Below are 21,198 nucleotides of genomic sequence, written 5' to 3' on the forward strand. Positions count from 1 at the left end.
TCTTGAAGATTCATTTATGTCTGACAGCAGGTAGCTGTTCCCACCCTAACACTGCAGTTCTGGGAAAGCTTTAGTCCAATGGACTTCTGAGAACACAACCGAAAGTAGTGAAAGGCACAGACCTCTTACCTCCCACCCCAGATACGTAGATTCTTTGGAGTAGAAGAAACCCCACTTCGGGCTATAGATACCAACTTGATCCTTGGAATTTCTTTACAATGTCCTTACTGTGGTGTCAGCCTGTGCCTAGTCCCTATCACAGCAGCCTGTTTTCTTGCCTATTGAGCACTTTCCACAATCTGTAATTCATTTGTTTTGCCTGTTTATTATCTGTCTGTGCTACCAGAATGTAAGCTTTGTGCAGGCAGGCATCCATCTGGCTCACTTGTTGGGTCTCTGGGGTCTAGCTCATTGGCCAATGAATGACCACCTCAAATGAGGGCAACCATATCACTTCCAGAAGATTTTTGGACATGTCTGACCTTTAGGATATTATTTCTTATGTTGAGCAACAATCTAATACTTTGTAATACCAACCTAATTCTAATATTAACTCTATCATTAGGCCAGAAGAACAAATATAATATTCCTTCTACTTGAGAACTGTCTCTCAATTTGAAAAATTTTCAGATTCTTTCTGTGTTATCTCAGGGTTGAACACACTCAAGACTATCACAGGGTCAAGCTCCTGGTCTTGCTCAATAAATCAGAGAAGCAAAACAACAAAAGAAAATGTAACTTTGGAACTTACAGTGGGGAAACCAGCTTTTAAGAATGGTCTGTCTTAGAGAGAAAAACATCCAGGCCTAAGCCACGTGTCTCATGAGATGGAACAGAACTTTCCCTACCATCACTTCACAAGTGATGAGGCTAGACCATCGAGAAAACCTGGGGGGCTGAGTGGAGGGTATTTATGTTAATGGTCAGATCAAGCGGGATTGTTGTGGGTAAGTAACAACAAACAGAAGACATTAAGTGTGGGCACTGCACCAGGTACATAACTGGGTCTAGGTAGCTGAAAATCTAGGGATAGACTCATGGCCACTGTACCCTTCATGATTTAATGGGCATATGTTCCTCACTGATGAAGACATCCTCTGGACCAAAAATGTTTTTCCAGAACAGATGGTAGAGACATCTATGGCATCAGTTGGTGGGGGAAGAGTCAGTCCACAAATTGGTTATTTGGAGAATCAAACCCCCCTTCCCCATGTATCTAACATAACATTTTAGCTTTGGGTCTTCATGTTGCTCTCCAATTTGGAGGATGTCAGCCTGTAGGGTAAAAAGTTACTAAAGTGGGAATAAACAACAATGGTGGAATTCTCACTTCTTTTTTTGAGAAAACACAGCAAAATAAGCAGAAATAAAAATGTTACCTTCTAAAATGTGCATCCTGACAAGTTCAGAACGATCTGGTCGGCTCCGAATCTTATGCTTCAAAAAGTTTTCAGTCTTTAAAAAAGAGAGAGAGTCTTACCATAAATTGTTTATGACTTTTTCTGGTTTTACATTTTTCTCTCAAGGTACTCCATTTAAATAAATTGTATACTCTTTGGTCATGATTTTGGGAAGTAAAGAGTAGAAATTAGTACTTTGAAAAGCTATTATCCGATACATAATTTAAATTGCAGCCTTCAAAACTGTACAGGGTTGAAGTGCCTGCTGGCATAAAGTAAGCACTCTACAGACTTTTATTTTAAAACTTGGAAAAGGCAAAAGCTCATAATTTGAACAGACATAGGATTTTGATTATTTAAATAGCTAAACATCTATACTTCAGGTCACATAAAAATCCACCTAAATTACAAATTTTTTTTTTTTTTTAAGATCTTATTTATTTATTTGACAGAGAGAGACACAGCAAAAGAGGGAACACAAGCAGGGGGAGTGGGAGAGGGAGAAGCAGGCTTCCCGCGGAGCAGGGAGCCTGATGCGGGGCTCGATCTCAGGACGCCGGGATCATGACCTGAGCCGAAGGCAGACGCTTAACGAATGAACCACCCAGGCGCCCCTAAATCACAAATTTCTCTAAAATCCTAATGTATGTTTGTTGGTGAATTCATATCCTTGATCATATTTTCTTATTCAGAACAGTTCTCAACTTGAACAATAAGGCTTTCAAATGGGTTTTATATTTTATAAGATTCTAGGAGACCATTATTGCATTCTGGGAAAATTCCTGTGGAATTTTTGGAACATGCTTATTTTCATATTGCAAAGGAAAAAGAATGAATGTGCATAAGGGTCCTTTAAAAGAAAAGTAATAAACACGAAATCGATGTGCAAATAAGATGGAAACCTCTCAAAGAGTAAAGCAGAGTTGAACCTAACAACATTCTTTTATTCAGCAAATCCTCCTGCCCTTCAAATGTACAGCTACCACGGACCCAGTAAAGAAACTACTTAAAGATGGGGAAGTCAGGACATCACTGGGCTGTTGGTCTGCAGGGGTTACAAATGGCAGAACTACTCCATTATTATTCTAAAAACTGTTGGTATGCCCCGAAAGCAACAAAGTGAGGTGTGATTTGTCCTTTATGTACAAAACTAGTTACAAGTTTTAAATGAACAAAAGGTGAACGTCATGCATTTTCTACAAACTTCCAAGCTAAAACCACCCCAGAATATATTACGCTACATGCCATGTGTCCTGAAAATACACTGCATTTTCTCTATTGACAATATTTAGGAGGAAGACTGCTACTTGCCCACAGGTACTTTAAAATAAAAGAGAGAAGCACAGAACATTTGAAACTGTAATTTCTTACTCTGGCTCGTTCCAAGCTTTTTATCTGCTCATGGAATGCAGCTGGGCTCTTCAAAGCTGTGAGAAGAACAGGAATCATTTCGGGAGTAGAGATAGAGGTGTTAATATTTCAGTCAAACGTTAGAGTACATTATGTCCATGTTCCCTCTTAATCTTATTAGTTTTATCTACAGTTCCACTTATTACTAGTTCCTTTAGGAGATGTGTGAAATTTAAAAACGTTTATAAATGTTTCAGAATTAAAATTATGTCTTCACAAATAAAACAAGTGAACATTTAACTAGAACTGTATACATAATGACAATGCAAATGCCAGCTCAGACGGTTGCAGCCAATAGTTGGGCCAAATTACCACCACCAAGGGGACTGTGTGGTGATTCCTTGACAGGGCTTTGCTCTTAGTGGCCCTATAAGATGCTGGAAAAAGCCCAAATATCCTCAGGACATTTAACCTAGGAGTGATCTAATCTTGAAAACGAGGGCTCTCTGCATAGCAGAGCTGAGTCACCATTCACTGCGACTCCATATGCTCATAGCCCTGTGCGCTGTGGTCCATCACCATTACATCACTGTTGATCATCACTACCACCTTGCAAGGTAGGTATTAGCCCCAGTACAGATAAAAAGGCTCAAAGCGGTTAAATGAATTCTTAAAGTCATACAACTAGACTGTGGTCAAAGTAGAATTTAAATCTAGAATTGGGAATTACAAAGTTTCATGCTCTTTCTATTGTACTACAATACAACTTACTCTAAAGACATAGTGCTTCTTTAATATGTTAACTGTTAGTACTTTAAATATTCCAGAATCCCAGAGTGTGGATAAGCAATCTTTTGTTAAAACATCATTTACTACAGTATTTCTATCAATTATCTTTGCAAAACCTTTTGTGTGTACGTCCACTTATAACTCCGGGCAGTCAGATAATATGGATGGGATTTGGGCTATGCTTACTTGGGTTGTCACCTCCAAAACTTGGCCTATCGGCTCTTGGCAGAATTATTTTCAGCTCTGGTACTTGAAGCACCACAAAGATTCCCCGGAGCCCAGCCCAAATGGGTTTGACTAGGGACCAGCTCCCAACAGTGGACTAGTGGTGGTGTCTTAAACATCCTAATTTGATACTATCTGATTGGTTCATTGTCAGGAATGTAGTGGTAGAGAAATCTGGCAGATCATCAAACCAGCTTTTACGTCTATCATGATACTAGATTGAAAATATTTAGATAATTATTAGTAGTCCAGAAAAAAAGTTTTATTGGGAAAAATATCTACTGCAGAGAAAAATTGTTCTATGAACCAAAAAAAAGTAATATCAATGATTCAGAGGACAGAGAAGCATAAGAACATTTTGTAATTTCTCGTTAGTCTTTTAAAGCCAAATAAGTTACTTTTTGGATAAATCAATTTTTAGGTAAACATCCATATAAATAATCCTAACACCAAAGCAACCAGTATTCCCCTCTAAAATATAAAATCACCTCCAAACTTAAGTGAGTAAAGGTAAGAAGACAATGGGCAAATATTCTAAAATTAATCAACTCTAAAAAATGAAGGAAGGAGGCCTCAAGATACTTGGAAATTATGTGCACTTGGGCAAGAAAGGGTTTATTAATTATAAATAGAATGCTTATTAGTCCTATAACGGAGATGCACTTCATTACAGACCACACACTACACTGTACCAAAGATAATTATTTTGAATTAAATAAATTAAAGTAGAACAAGGTTTTTGAATTAATTTTATCATGTTACTTTTGCAAGTCTAAGTAACACTGGACCTATTACACAGAGATGACTTTAATTATTTCAAAACTAAAACAAACGTTCATGCATGAAATAAGACCTGATCTTAACCTAGTTTCCCAGTTTTTGTTATGTAATACAGAATTCAAGCCCATCTTTTAAGCTACATCTGGTTTTCAGAACGTATTTGAGATGATTCTCTTAGGTTGGCAATGCTGATGCCTGGTTTTCCTTATCAGCTCATTTGGTAATTGTATATTGACTCAATGGACACATCTCAAAGCAGAGTGTGCTCCAGGTTCTCCTCAGACATGTGCATTTTGTTACATCACACTGGAGGTGACAGTGATGCTTAATCTTACGTGGCATGATGCCCTGGTCCACCAGTTGCTCCCTTGTCCTCCTTTGCTGCAGTCTCAGCTGGAGCACTGTGAAAAGGAAAGAATCACCATTGGAGTTTATAAGCAATGGCGGGACCCAACTTCCCAAGTTCCAGAGGAGATACAACTAAGCTTTATTAAACACCTTCTGTTCATAACTGAGTAAGGATACCACCTGGCACCAACCGACTTACAGAAAGAAAATCAGTGTGTAGTTTCTACCCGTTTGGTGAACTCTGAAGTTCTTTTAGCACATTTTTTGTTTAGTTAATAATCTTAATTTAATGAATAGAGCTAAGTGTTGTTTAAATACAATCACAAAGTACTCAGCCAATGAACCAAAATGTTTGGCCTATACATTAAGACTTCCTAATAAAAAAAGTCTAATTGGTAGAAATAGAAAGGTGAGATTCCATGACATTAGTTTTTTTTTAAAGCAAGTTAATAACAAAAATTTATTTTAAGATTGGCTCATTTGGAGAGACTTGTGCCATCTGGAACAAGCTTTAAATAGCTTTAATGAAGGCCAAATTTGTAATAAAAATTAGACCTGTGAGATATTACTAATAACCCAAAGGAAAATTTCTACATTAAGAACTTAGTTTAATAATCTTTGCACAAACATAACACATGTCTCATTCTGCAAGTTCTCAAAAAGCTGAAGTCAATTGATATCTTACCATTTTAATGAAGAAAGGATAAATAAATCATTAGAACTTGTAGGGAATGAAGAATACATCACAAAATGTAAAAATCCACTTTGCCAAATTTAATAAAAATAATTTTCCTCCTCGATTTCTCAAGCAGCTTCCTTTCCTAGCATCTATTTTTGTATCTGGAAAATGAGCTAATTTCACAAAAGAGGAATACATGAAGTAACTCTGAAAAATACTTTCCTTGGTTTACCTTACATTCAATGTGAAGTTTCTATTTTGATTTTTATGGTTTCATCTGTGGATGAAAACCAAAGTTAGGCTTATTAAGGGTTGCCAAGATGCTAAAAAAAAAAAAAAAAATTACCTTTATGTATTTCTTGAAGAAAGAGAATGTTCTAGCAAAGGGGTGATGGCTGGAACAAGAGGCTAGCTCAGACCAGTCTTGTACCCAGGCTCAAATGCAATGCACACGATGGCTCCTACTTGCAATAAAACCCTGAGATCTAAAGATGCAGGGCCCATGGCCCTTATATCCTTGCTTTTTGCTTGCCCTTGTGCTGACTGCAGAGCACAAGCCTAGATATACTTCCAAAATAGTCTAGACTGTAAAATGGCTTTTAAACACGTTTTCTTATTCATTGCTAGATATGAATGTCATCCTTTATTAAATACTGAAAAAATTTGTTTTGCTTCTTTTGGGGGCCATAGGATCACAAAGATCACTGACATCCCATTTAGAACTGAAGCAACTGACCTAAGATTCTATTACACTAAGCAAAAGAAAAATTTAACAGGTCAAAAAAATATATGCACATGCTTCTCACATTAAAATGGTCTGTGATACTTTGCATCAATTACGCTCTAACACAAAGATCTTTTCCCTGGTAACTTACAGTTTACTGAGGATAGTATGTTCCCATCATGGTGTTTTACTAGGAACAAAAATAACCCAAAGAGATGACCCATAAATAGGATAGCACCCAAATGCCTGCATACTCTAACATTTTTCTATGAATGCTAAAGTTAATGCTTGTCTGAATTTGAGATGGTCACATTCAAGAGGCAGAATCCCAAGAAGAGGAACACTGAGAGGAGAAAAGGGTCAGAACAATCTCCAGTTCAAAGGCTGACACTTCTGGAACACGGTGGTCCATGTCTGCTGATGCATCTCTAGCAGGAGTATCCTTCCTTTCTCACAAGGGAGTCCTCAAAGAAAGGTGTAAAACAGAAAGGGTAATGAAAACATCAACAGCCCCCTTCTTTGGTTTAAAACAAACACACAAACAAACAAAGCACCATACTTGTGAGACAGAGGTATCAAAGACAATACATATTTTTAGGGCGAATGGCATCTTGGAATGACGGATATGTTGGCGACAACTTCATTTGCAAACCAACAGTGATGACAACGCTCATTAGCCTTGAAGCGTCTCCTGACTGGACGCGCTGGTCAGCTGCACTCATGCACTGTGATAGCAGCCCCGTCAGCTAGAAGATCTTGGACTAGAAATCACGTTCTCATGCTGACATGCAAAGGTACGTGCTACCACGAGGGTAACACGCAAAGTGAATGCATGTCACCAACTGTTAAAATAAAACAAACACCAAACACGGACCACTTGTGTTTTCCATCCGGTTTTCTATGTGGCAAAACAACCTTCCTTATGTCCTACTGCTTGAAGGTAGGAGAATAATCTTCCCAATCAACTCTCCTCTCCTCATTGCCTCCAGAATTTCCCCAAGAAGCAGTGTCATCACACTACAGCGTTACTCAAAGCAGGCGCGGCAGGCAGCCTTCTGCAGGCCTGTTCGTTGACCAAGTGCCCGCCTATCAGGTGTCCGTTACGGGCTGCAAGGTGCACGTCTGGGATGCACGGCCAAGGGCAGAAGGAGCTGCAGCTGTGAATGCAAGGTTTGCTTTAAAGCAAAGGCATCAGCAAGAACACGAACGGATGATGAGGCAGGGGCGCAAATAACCAGTCACGTTGTTAAGACTGATTACCCAGCTTGATTTAGTTTTCACCTCTAGCGCTAGGTGGGCGGCGCTGAGCACATTATATTGAGTATCAGGCACAGTGCCCTGCAGAGAGACTCGGGTACATTGCCACCTTGGGTCAGTGTTAAAACACAATTACCGTATTTGCCCATATTAACTATAACCAGTCACTCACAACTTGATCGAAGCTCCTCTGAGAATAACTACTGGTTATAAAAAGTACAAATCGGTGCAGGCTCACAATTCTGGGAAATGTCAAACTTCCTTTTAGTACTTCCCGCTCATCAAATCGGTACACAAGTTCACGTATGAGAAGTGACAAGCAACATCTGCACCTCGAAGGCAGAACGTCCAGGCCGGGAAAGACAAGGCAGGGTGACTGTCCTCCAACGACCATAGACGGCAGAATGCGGCGGTGCTTAGCCCGGACAGGGAAGGGGTGTGGGGCCCTGAAGACAGAGGACCTGACTCCGTTAATGATCAGAGCCAGTTCTGGTTGTGGGATCAAGATGCTTTCTCGAGTTTCTCTGGGGCCTTTATGAATTGAGCCTGGAGACCATCATCCCCGGGGGCAGGCTGCACACTCACGTCCCCATGGAGACAGGGAAGGCCCAGACCGCTGGCCACCGCCAGGCCTGCTGCACAGTTGTCGTTCTTAAGACAAAGGAGGAAACTGTTATGCCGGCTGGTCTCTGGAAAACCTGACCCACTGTGCATGTATCGATAAGACTGCATTTCTGTGGCCACAAACGCAAGACCACACGCTGGTCCAGCCGTGCTTTCCTGTGCTGGCAGCAGGTGGTGGTACAGCTGCCTGAGAAGCCAGTGTCCTGGGCAACGGCCTTGCGTCTGAAAACTGAACCTGAGAGCAATCTCCCCAGCGCTGAGGTGAGCTGATCGACTGAGCTATTGGGCTGACACCACGGCCTCCATCCTATTAGGAAACTGACTAAAATGGAGGGTTCTCCATGGCCATTTTGCAAATACTACATGCAGGATAAGAAAACATGTAAATCTAGAGAATTCTGAGGGAGAAAAAATAGTTCAAAACAGTCAGTGAGTGGCTACATCCTTTCAGAAAACAAAGGACACAGTAATAATAGAACTGCTCATATGTGAACACTTTCAAAGAATGTCTTTATCTTTGAAAAATGTGGAAATTAAATAATCCAACACATGGTCCCAGTAAGTCCATAAGTTTAAAATCATTGAGTTTAAACCCTTAATTCCTAGAAGGAAGAATATCCCTCTGTGGTCCATATAAGGTATGACCATAAAATAGTGAGACTCATTTCTTCGTGTGCAAACCAGCAACTTTTGAAATTATAGAAGATGTGTGAGGACATGGATACACACCACTTTATATCCATTTCATTTAGAGAAAAAAATTTTCATCAATTATTGAATTTTTCCAAGGTAGAGGTGTCTTAACACTTTCTAAGGCTAACATTCATAGTTTCCTCTTAGATTTCAACAAAGAAAAAAAACATACACAATTTTGAAAATTCTACTTCATGTTATTCTTTGCTACAACAGATAAAAACAATACTGGGTCAACATAAGTGTTTACAACTTGCTCTTTTTCTAGATAAGAAATATAAAAATTTGAGAATGAAGGGTAGATTATCTAATGTTAAAGAGGAAATGTCCCTCTTTTCAGAATCACAAATAGTTTACACATTAGAGAGTATTTTCTTTTAGTTCCTTTCCCCCACTTCTTAAATGGATTAAACTGCCTTTAGAACAAAATTTCAGGATTAGTTTCCTATAGAAAAAAACCTTACTTAAACGGCAATAATGTCTTTCATATAATACTTATAGCCTACCTCAAAATTTTCAGCTGCTTTTTGAACCAAGGTTATATGTCCTTTCTCTTTTGTTTTTTATGTAGAATATTTGAAATACTTCTACAATATGACATAATTAAAGTGCTTTTTCACTCTAAAGGAAAAAAACCCCACATTATGCAGCATTTTAATAATATGCGGCAGTTTAGCATGAGTGGAACAAGCCAAAGCAAAGCACAGTTTTGGTGCAAAGGGTTTGCAAGGGGACATCTGAGGACTGTATACTATAAAAACAAGGCAGAAATGACCCATTCTGGGAAGCGGTGTGGCAGTCAGCCATGGTCTTGGAAATTCTTTATAAATAGCTAGTTTCAGTTATGGGGTATGAAGGAGGGTAGGTTAAGAAGGGGAGGGGAGATGAGCAGCTGTCTGCAAGTTAGAGGACTCAATGCATATTATTTCATTGCAGGACATCGGGCAGAATAGAATGCAGAATCATGAGGGGTGAAAAAAACCCCAAGATCCTGAGCAGTCAAGTGAAGGCCGGGTAAACCAGGGGCAAAAGCAACGATGGAAAACCAAAGAATACTCTGGAATTGATTCTGTATTGACTCTGAAGGCAGTACTAGGCAAAAAAACAAGCCTCGGTTTCTGTTTTTAAATTTAATTTTTTTCAAACAGATGTTTGAGTAAAAAGAATAAAGTTATTGGACTTGGCAAAAATTGATTATGTACTGTTTAATCTGCATTAAATTAGGGGCCTAATCCTATAAATAACAAGACAATGTTATCATCATATTATCTTTTGAACAGATACGGGAGGGAGTAACGGGGCCCTACGTAACATCTTAGGACAATGAAGTCTGAGGGCCCCGGGTTGCAGTGGTTTATCAAAGCAGCAGTTTAGTGGTAAAATTTACACCTGCATTTGCTTAGTCCAGGTAAGGCCAAAAATTTGAAGTCTTGAAAAAATTTATATTCAGAGAGCAAAAGACCGATGAACTTTTCCTCTTCCTTAAAAATAAATGTTTAAAAAGGTGGTGGTGGTGGTTATTAATACTGTTACTATGACCACCATTACTTCAGATACTTGGTAAAAGTGACCACTGTTTTTTTTTTTCAAATATAAAACCATAAGGATGTTATTTATTTATTTATTTAGATTTTAATTTATTTGACAGAGAGAGACACAGCGAGAGAGGGAACACAAGCAGGGGGAGTGGGAGAGGGAGAAGCAGGCTTCCCGCCGAGGAGGGAGCCCGATGTGGGGCTTGATCCCAGGACCCTGGGATCATGACCTGAGCTGAAGGCAGACGCTCAAGGCAGACACTGAGCCACCCAGGCACCCCCATAAGGATGTTATTAAAGACTTTATTATTTCTTAAAGCAGTTTCAGGTTTATAGCAAAACCGAGAGGGAAGTACAGATTTCCCACATACGCCCCAGCACCCATACGTGCAGTCCTCCCCTACCATCAGCAGGATTAAGAAAATTTAATTCCACAAAGATTCACATGCTTATAGCTCTTTGCTGTGGATGGATTTTTGTAGCTGGAAGGTAAGGAGCCACATCCTGGGGGTTTCCTTCTGGGCCTGGGTCTCAGAAACATACCACTATACCACCAATACCTCTATTAAAAATCCACGTTTTATGAGAATTTTTTTCTATTTATTTGTTGAAATAAAAGTGACACACACACATAAAAAAGGCATTAAAAAGAAAAGTGAAAGTCAGTCTATCCCTCTCCACACCTCTCGTTCTTCTCCACAAAGGTAACCACTGTGAAACTTTTATGGCCCCAGAGGGTGTTTTGTGAATATTCCAGCAATATTAAATATAAAATATACAAAGGAGATACACGGGGTAGGATCTTCATGTAAGTTGGTGATTTGTTTGAAAAAAACCCACAATATCTAGCTCATTCTTCTTACTGGCTGTATCTAACATATGGATGTATCATCGTATACATGTAAGTTTTCAGATTTTTTGCTATTATAAACAGTGCTGCATTGATTGTCCTCATTCATTTTTTGGTATCCTTCCCATGATAATGATGATTATATACGTAAAATGTATGATAATGGAACATGCATTTAAAATTCTGATAGGGGCACTTTGCAATCCAAATGATTTCAACAATCTATATTCCCACTTAGGAGGTGGGGGAGTACCTTTTTGTTCATCCCTTCCCCACAATGTACATCATGTTTTAAGGTAACTTTAACCTCAAAAACAAAGATCACTTCCATTCACCCAAGACTAATGGCAAATATTGTGCCAAAATAATGGTGAAATTTGATATAAGTAATAAGCAGTGAGGGACCAAAAGATATCAAAAGCATTAGTGAGGGTGATGGGCAGGTTTTTGACTGAATGGGGAGACATTTACAGTGGTTGTCAGAAGACCCTCTTAAGCTTTCCCTTGCAAACCTCCTGTTTATTTTTAAACTAGGTAGAATTTTTCTGATGTTCCTGGGTAGAAGCCTTAAGCACAAGACATTTCATTTTTTCCCCTTCAACACAGCTGAGAGATGTAACAGACAGATTTAAGATATAGTTAGAATAAAATCAACAGTATGTGGTAAGGGACTGGATGTTGTGTTTTGAGGAGAAAGAGACAAGAAAGATGACACCTGGGTTTCTGGCTTAAGCTCCTGGGCAGACCATTTACTGAGATGAAGAGCACAAGTTGGCCATTCGGGAGCTCAGTCTTGGACGTGTGTGAACTGGAAGCAGAGATGTCAAAGTGACAGTTGGCTCTGTGGGTCCAGGTATCAGAAGGTAGATCTTGGCAGGAGATTGAAATTTGAAAGTCATCAAACCATGAGAGTTCCCCGAGGTAGAGAATATAGAAAGGGAAGGCAAAAGAAGCCACAGACTCGGCTTCTAGGAAAGTTAACAATGACAAGCCCACATATGGGTCAGTTAGGGGATGAAGATCCAGCAAAGGAGGTCAAAGTGGTCTATGAAGGAAGAGGAGCCTGGAGAGTGTGTGTAGAAGTGTTTCTAGAAGAGGGTCATGACCAACTGCGGTTTTAGTGCACGAGGAGCTACTGCTTGGAGTGATGGATGGAAGTCAGACCAGAGGAGGTTATGGAGTAAAGGAGGGGCATGGGTGTGAATGAAGTGACTGGAAGCAATGTTTTCAAGATGTTGCCCTGAAGGGTAGGAGAGAAGGCGAAATGCTTGAGACGTGTGGAATTTCAAGCTGGAACACACCCAAGCCAGTTTATAACTGACGAAGATCAACGGGGGGTGGGGGGGTGGAGGGGGTGACGGGAATGAATGACTATGAATGAGCCGCACAGGAGAGGAACAGACAGCAGGTCCCCTGAAGGGAAGAGGATTCCAAGCACACAAAGACAGCTTTTGTGAAGACACATTTCATCTATGACAACAGGAGGGTAAAGACGATTGGGTAAAGCTAGGTATCTAGATTTGGTCTGGGATGTCCAGGGATTTCCCAATGATGGCTGTTATTTTCTCAGATCTCAGAGGAGGAGGAAGCAAGGCGACTTGCTGAAAGGGAGAGGAATGAAGGAAAAGTTAGTGTGAGGCCAGTGAAGAAGGAGGTTCGAAATAATCCCTGCAGACTGTGAAGAGCAAGTTGGAAAGAGAAAGTTATTTGTTACTGAAATGCTCCAATTAATAATGGCAACAGCTTGGGGGACAGAAGTCAGTCAGGAAACTGGCAAGTCACTCACTGGCTCTGAACTTTATCATTTTGATCAGAGAAAAGACCCACAAGCTACAAATTTAGAACATTTGGCAGTTCTTCCTAAAGCTCATTATACAAAGTTTTAGCGAAGAAGAGTCGCAGCCTGGCAATTCCACTTCTAGGTGAACTGAAAAGAATGGAAAACGGGGGCTCACACTCACACCCGCACACGCACACACACACACACACACATGTGTGCACAGTGGCGCTATTCCCAGTCACCAGGAGTTGGGAACTCCAAGTGTCTGCAGTGAATGAATGGTAAACGCTGTGGTCCGTCCACACAATGGAATGTTACTCAGCCATAAAGAGGAATGTAGCATTGACATCTGCCACAACATGGATGAACCTGGAAAACATTATCCTCCGTGAAAGACGCCAGACCCAAAGGCCACACGACAGATGGTCCCATGTATGTAAAATATCCAGAATTAGTAAATGTAGAGACAGAGTTCAGACTGGTGGCAAGCAGGAACTGGGGATGGAGACGGGGGGCATGGGAATAACTGCTTAATGGACACAGGGTTTTCTTTGGGGTGATGAAAATATTTTGGAACTAGAGGTGTGTTCGAGCAACATGGTGAATATACTAAATGCCTCTGAATTGTTCACTTTTAAAATGGCTAATTTTAGGTTATGCCAATTTTACCTCAGTTAAAAAAAAAAAACAAGCTAGCAGAACAACAGACTTTAAGAAACTAGTAGCTCAATAATCAAATTTCTCATTTCTCGCCCACCCCTCGCTAGCCCTCCACCACCACAATTCCATGAACCACTAATGGCGACGTATTTTTCAGTGGTGTGGTAACTAGCGCAACAGCCACATCTTATATTCCCTGTCACGGTGAACTCTAGGTTTTGTTGGGGTTGTTTTGGCCTCTATTTCCCCTTTTAGATGACATCCCTATATTCTAGCACCTTCTACAATGCTCATAATATAGAGATTTCAATAAACATGCTTTACTTAATTTTGTGTGGTATACTTACAGTATATAACAGAGTTATATTTTCTTTTTTTTTTTTTTTAAAAGCTTTTTTATTTATTTATTTGAGAGAGAGAGAGAGAGAGAAACAGCATGAGAGGGGATAGGGTCAGAGGGAGAAGCAGGCTCTCCGCTGAGCTGGGAGCCCGATGTGGGACCCGATCCCAGGACTCCGGGATCATGACCTGAGCCGAAGGCAGTCGCTTAACCAACTGAGCCACCCAGGCGCCCCAACAGAGTTATATTTTCTAAGGAAAGAAAATATTGTGTCAAATTTAAGAATAAATCAATGGAAGAATTTTCTATGGGCTAGTGCTTATCATGGGCAGAACCAAGACTTTCACTTTGTTGCAGGAATTTGAGGCTTAGGGTATTTTTGAATTAATGTCAGTGGTAGAACAGAAAACAAAGTCTAATTATATTGCTTTAAAGGGTATAAGAAGATTAATAAGAGAAGGTGAAGGGCAAAGGCGTAAAGAAAACCATGAAAAACTGGCAGACGCTAATTTGTTTTCATCTCCACTCATAATTAATGTAAAATTCATGATGCATTGAAGAAGAGAAAAAGCACTTAAGTACTCTCACACATGATAAAGAATAGCAACCAAAGATCACAGGCCTCTGGTTATATTTCCAGGGGTCGAATCTGCCAATTATAAAATAAGGTTCTCCTTTAAGTGATTCTACAAAATAGAACACAAAGAGGCCTCAAATAAAATCGTGGTTTGTCTTGTAAGAGCCAAGCTATCTGTGCGGATGAAGCAAGCTTCCATTACTAGCACTTCCTTTCTGGAGTGGAAGCGAGCCACACAGTGAGCACATAAATCCCCACCTCGGACGGGACCAAGAGCAAACAGCATTTTGATCGGGAATTTTTGTTATGATTATTCTCCACTTAAGAAAGAGAGACAACATCAAGTTAACTAAAAAACCCACAAATTAGTGTTTGAAAAAGTTAGGGCTTAGACCACACAGGAAATACTGCCTTTCTTTCCAATGTCAGAAAACCTACTGTATCCTTATGAATCCACTGGGCTGGGGGACGTGGGAAGAGGCAGGTGGTATAAACTCTGGAATTCTAAACTTCCTGGCAAGGAGGTCATGGTCTGAAAGGCACCATCCACCCTCTATTAGGAGTTAAAAATGAAGTCAAAACGAGAATGCTAATGGTCCGGGCTCACATACTATAGCTTTCCTGAATTAATCTGCAGCATGAGGTCAGGAAAACAATGTTTTCAACACTCAGCCTTGGAAATTTACAGGCACTTTGATAATTCCATGGTTGGCTGCAGCTTCTGTTACCATGGAAACAGACTGCTAAAAATGGGGCATGTTTCTTTAAACTGATCATACCTTCACACAAATTCCCTTCTCCTTTTTGTCAAAAGTTGGAATGAATTTAAAGTATGCTTCTCGTGGTATGACAACGTGATGTCAAGCCAGGGGCCTGATACAGATCGGCAGGGATGACATTAGTTTGTGGCAGACTTACAGAAGGATATTCGACATACACGAATTTTAAACATCTTGTTTGGTTAAAAAGTGATGGAAATCAAGTACACAGTGGCATAAAAGGAAGTATAACACAAATAACAGGCACTTCAAAAGCAAAATCATCCACTTAACTGCCTCATCACCAGCAACATAAAGAGGTTAAAACAGTACTTGTTTCTTTGAGACAACTGATTTTTTTATTTTTTTTATTTATTTTTATTTTATTTTTAATTCTTATGTTAATCCCCATACATTACATCATTAGTTTTAGATGAAGTGTTTGAGACAACTGATTTTTAACCTGCAGGACTATCCTGGCTCTACACCTGAACTTCTAGATTTCTTACCCTCTATGGCTCCAAGAGAAGATAATATTTTTCTTATGTTGGGGGCAATCAGAAATTCTATATTCCACCACCACATCAGAATTTCAGTGTGCAGCTCTACGTAGAGGTGCTGACAGGTAAAAGCTCTTTCCTACTTCCTCTAAGATGGGAAGATGTACGTGGCATAAACGACCCTGAAATATCTCAACGTAAATGCCCAAGGCTGGCTCTCTGAATAAAAGGGTAATTGACAATGAAACAGGAAAACTGTGGAATATTATTTACCTCCATCAGCTTGTGCTCCTCTTTTGAGGTCCCTTGATCCTGGCTCAATAGCTTGGCTTTTCTGCCCACTGTGTGGATTCAGGAATGGGACTGACACACACACACGCATTCACCTACCTAGTTACCTACGTACACACACGCGCACAGCAATCTGCCCACCAACACAAGAAGAGAACTGAGAAGTGGCCTAACCTGTGTGCTATCCTCGTATTACAGCGACTCTACGTGATGGTGCAGAGGAAGGCATGAGTTGTGGCCCTTCAGGCCAATGGACTAGGGCGGGGTGGGGAGGGAGGGGCATGCTGGGAGAGAAGAGTGATGGAGGGACGTAGAAATGCGACCTGCTTCGGGACACAGGGGCACAGCCTCCCTCCATGGAGGGGTCTGGGTGGGTGGGGAGAGACCGGGAGGCAGCTGTACGTCCACTTGAGTGAAGACCCCTGTATTTGAGGAAGGGGACCCAGGCAAGGGTGGTGGCCATGGTGAAATGAGTGCTGTGGGTGAGAGAAAGATTTCTGAGGTCGAACGGACAGATCTGGTGACAGGACCTGGTAGCAGGTTATGAGGAGGTCAGGGGGCGCCTGGGTGGCTCAGTTGGTTAAGCGACTGCCTTCGGCTCAGGTCATGATCCTGGAGTCCCTGGATCGAGTCCTGCATCGGGCTCCCTGCTCGGCAGGGAGCCTGCTTCTGCCTCTGACCCTCCCCCCTCTCATGTGCTCTCTCTCTCATTCTCTCTGTCTCAAATAAATAAATAAAATCTTAAAAAAAAAAAAAAATGAGGAGGTCAGTAACAGCGTCACGGATCAGTCCCATTCAGGTTCCCAGCATGAGCCAGTGGGTGAACAGAGGTGCCCTTAAAGATGACAGGAAACTGGAGGAGTACGTTTCCTGGGAAGAAGAGGCCCACTGGAGCCACAGGAGAGGGTTGTGCAGGTCCAGAGCACACGAGAGAGGGCTGGCCTGCACAGGTGTCATCCTCCCTCATCTGGACCAAAGCACATATGGGTTTCTTCTGTGCTCTCCTATGTTATCATTTAGTTTCTCGCTTTTTAGGCTGTGAGCTCTTTGTATGCTGGCATGACCCTGAGTAGAAACACTCAAATTTCTGCAAAATGAAATTATTTCTAATAAAAAATTAAATTATAGAACTTCATCTCAAAAAGGGCATGCACCCATTTTAAAAAAAAACACAAAACACTGAATCATGCCTGGGAAGAGGGATCTTTTGCTTTTCCTTCATACCTATATTTTATTTGAATTCATTATAAGGACTATATCATACTCTTCAAAGTTATTTTTAAAAAATGTTAATTTAGTGACATCTCACCGTACAATACTTTCAATTTTGTAGAACATTGACAGAAAACAAAGAAACAAGAAATTCCCAGAGAAATCAAAATAGATGTTGCGAAATTCATGTGCTTTGCTCAGAGAAGGCTTTGTCGCATTCTTTATTTCAACCGCCCATTTGTCCCTTTCTCCCACCATGGCTCAATAAATGTATTTTAGTTGAGTCAACAATACAATCAAGATCTCACTATTAAATTTTGTTAATTTGTTGCTTACTTCACAGAAGCTTAGAAGCAGCATATCAGAAAAGGGAGAGTGGCCAGATTTTGGCAAAAATCAGACCATAAATAACAATGCTAGTTGGGGCGCCTGGGTGGCTCAGTTGGTTAAGCGACTGCCTTCGGCTCAGGTCCTGATCCTGGAGTCCCGGCAATGAATCCCGCATCGGGCTCCCTGCTCAGCAGGGAGTCTGCTTCTCCCTCTGACCCTCATGATCTCTCTATCTCATTCTCTCTCTCAAATAAATAAATAAAACCTTTAAAAAAAAAAACCAAAAACAATGCTAGTAATCTAGTAATGATCTAGGGGTCATTCTGTGCACTGATAAATGATTTCATACACCTTGACAGTGCCTTAAGGCACCAATGTATCACACGGAGTTATTAGTTTATAACTGAATTATAAATTGTATCTGAAGGGAAGAGTTCAAATTATACCGTTAAAGAAGGCAGGGTGGGGGATAATACTCTTTAAATACCTGTTATGTAATAATAATGTGTCTATGAGATGCAGGACACTGGGGGTGAGGTACAAAAATGATCCAAACAAGGATTCTATCCCCCCAAATCACTACGGTCTAATAGTGAAGGCAATACAGATACACGTATCACAGCAGCAAAAGGTAAAATGCCATGAAGGGGCGCAGATCGAGTTACTGGGAATATACAGGGGAGAAGAAATTATTTTTAGCTGATAGGGTCCAGCGACTTTCTTCAGGAAATGGCATTGGGATTGGGTTTTCAGCGACTTTGAACCTGCAAAGCTGCGGTGAGAGGAACGTAGTGGGCAGAGGCATGGAGGAGGAAGGGTAGAGCAGCACTGTCTTTCACAGAACTTTCCACACTGATGGAAGTTTTTTATAATCTGTGCTGTTCAGTATGGCAGGCACTAACCACGTGTGCCTAATGTGATGAAGCAGCTGAATTTAAAAAATTTTATTTCATTTTAATTATTTTAAATTCACATTTAAACAGCCATGCGTGGGCACCTGGGTGGCTCAGTCGGTTAAGCGTCTGCCTTCGGCTCAGATCATGATCCCAGGGTCCTGGGATCGAGTCCCGCATCGGGCTCCTTGCTCTGCGGGAAGCCTGCTTCTCCCTCTGCCTCTCTATCTGTCACTCATGAATAAATAAATAAATAAAAATGTTAAAAAACTGACAAGCCTTTAAAAAAAAAAAACAAACAGCCATCCGTGGCTAATGGACAGTGCAGGTAGAGTATGTATGAGATCATTTCCAACATTTAAAAAAGTTTGGGTGCTTTGGTAAAGGTATTTGTTTAATCTGTTTTTCCCCAGATTGGCTTGCTCAGAAGATTGTAGACAAATGTGCACCTTTTTCTTAAAAAGATCTACTACAGCCATGTCCCAGCACACCACGTCTACTCCACTGTTTACACACACACAAAGCATCACTGTTTACTATGCAGTCTACCAGAAACTTTCACATACTTTATCTCAATTGTTATTTACCAGCCGGGGACAGAAGTGGGAATGTGGCCCCCCAAGTCTGTAACTCTTTTCCCCCACCCCACACCCATGGGTTAAGCAACACAATGAGAAGCCCAGATTCCCCAAGTCACTTCTTGGGGGACAGCTGACTAGGGTAGCAGTCTGACCTACTTTGGACTGAGCAAGAAATGCACTTTGGTTAAAACACTGAGTTTTGGGGTGGTTTGTTAGAGCAGTCAGTTTTAGTCAAAGTAAAGTAATACACAGCCCAGTTTTCTTTCTAGGGTTTTTATTCTCACCATGAGAGAGCTCTGTAAACTGAACAACCATTTTCCTCTTTAATTATAACTAGCACTGGTGTTATGATTCATTATCTTAATAATGACTCCAATTAAACCACTTATCTGAATTAAATCACCTCAATTTATTTGATTTTCCCTCAAAATTTGTAATTGTTAATTCTTCAGTTGTCAAGTCAGTGATCTCTAATATCCATCTTTAGTTCTAGAACCAGAAATTAAATTTAGATCTCATCCATGTTGCACATAATTAGAAAATGTTCCATTTCTTTTGTGGACAAGCCAAAAGTTGAGATTCCCTATTGCTGCTTTGACAAAGAAAATTAGTCTAAAGAGAATTCTCTATCTTGAATTTGATCCGTAGAATTCATGATTTTCATTGCTATCTTCACCTAAAGCAGCTAATAATTAAATTTTCCCACTACACACGTGGATTGGTATTTATCAGAAAGTTTATATAAGCATTGATAAAACTGTGAGGTAATAGGCTTTGTTGTCCAAACAATTCTTTGGTACGGGATGACAACTATTCAGAGGCCACTGACACTTGGAACATTTTCTTCTTAAATTTTGAATAGGTATTACTAAATTTTCTTGTTAAGGTGCCTGAAGCCTATGATTATTGGCTAATAAAGTCTGCTTTTCCCCCTAATAATAATTCTGGCTAACTAGTACTGTCAACAGTAACAGGAATTCTGAAATATCCCAGTAATAGTAAGAAACAGAGCACCTACTTGAGCAGCAGACTGGACTGCCAACCCTTACAGTAGACACACGTCAGAAACCCCAGAGAGACCAAGCCGTGTCCAAGTGGTTAGAACTAAATGGACCTAACTTTAGCTTTCCTTCACTACCTGGAAACTTACGTTCTTGATATTAAAAAAAAAAATCCCCGGGGCTGTTCTTTCAAACAAACCAAAACCAAAACCAACGTTGCCAAAAAGGAGTGGAGAACTAAACACTACTGATGTGAAATATAATGAATATTTTTGGCGTCCCTCAACACACAAAGCATCAGCCATTGGACACTAATAATCACTGGTATATATGTCTCTTTGGACAAACAGCATAGGATCTAATCAGACTCTAGGGTGTTTTACTGTTTCAACAACAGCTGCTTTATCCATCAACTTTCACGGGTTAATACAACTAACATACGGTTTGAGGCCTAAAAGCAGATGAAGCTTCAGGGCGGACTGTCCCCAATCCCAACGCTGTGTTCTGTGAGTCTGCTACGCTGACCACTCCAACTCATTGGCAGGCAGTGACGGTGACACACTCAATTACAGGAGTCCCATCTTGCACAGGAATCACGTTATTTTTATGCCACTTCAAATAAAAAAAGTGCTTTCTGCAAAAATTTCTCCTATTTTTTTCTGTTCTGATCAAACCCAGGTCTAATGGCTCTTTCAGCATCACTAACATGGAGGTAACAGATCATCCTTGATCTCTATGGGGTTTTTGTTGGTTTTCCCCTCAGCCCTATCTCTAGCAGAAAATGGGTAGAAATACAATCTGTGGAGGCACATAAAGCAAAACCCTCGTCAGTGCAACTGTGGTGAGATAGATCGGTTTTATCCAACCATTTCTGTGGAGTGTTTCAAAATATGAAAGTTCTCCCCCCTTAACTCTTTATACATATGAATTATTTATTTATTTAAAGATTTTATTTATTTATTTGAGAAACAGAGAGACAGACTGTGAGCGCCTGAGCCAGGGTGGGGGGTGGCCAGAGGGA

At 40.5% G+C, this 21,198-nt stretch overlaps 1 protein-coding gene across 9 annotated transcripts in view; it reads right to left on the reverse strand.

Annotated features, from left to right (window-relative positions):
• Positions 1 to 21,198, reverse strand: part of MRTFB (myocardin related transcription factor B) — a 185,497-nt gene that overhangs the window by 55,796 nt on the left and 108,503 nt on the right. For all 9 annotated transcript variants that reach the window (XM_081819987.1, XM_081819993.1, XM_081819988.1 and 6 more), the window contains 3 exons: positions 4,880 to 4,945; positions 2,772 to 2,827; positions 1,380 to 1,455 (listed from right to left, as the gene is read on the reverse strand). In XM_081819987.1, the coding sequence (XP_081676113.1) occupies positions 1,380 to 1,455; positions 2,772 to 2,827; positions 4,880 to 4,945 (198 nt within the window). The remainder of the gene's footprint in view (positions 1 to 1,379; positions 1,456 to 2,771; positions 2,828 to 4,879; positions 4,946 to 21,198) is intronic.

Source organism: Leptonychotes weddellii, chromosome 5 (genome assembly GCF_054177405.1).
Source record: "Leptonychotes weddellii isolate Sample4059 chromosome 5, ASM5417740v2, whole genome shotgun sequence".
In the NCBI taxonomy this organism is placed as follows: Eukaryota; Metazoa; Chordata; class Mammalia; order Carnivora; family Phocidae; genus Leptonychotes; species Leptonychotes weddellii.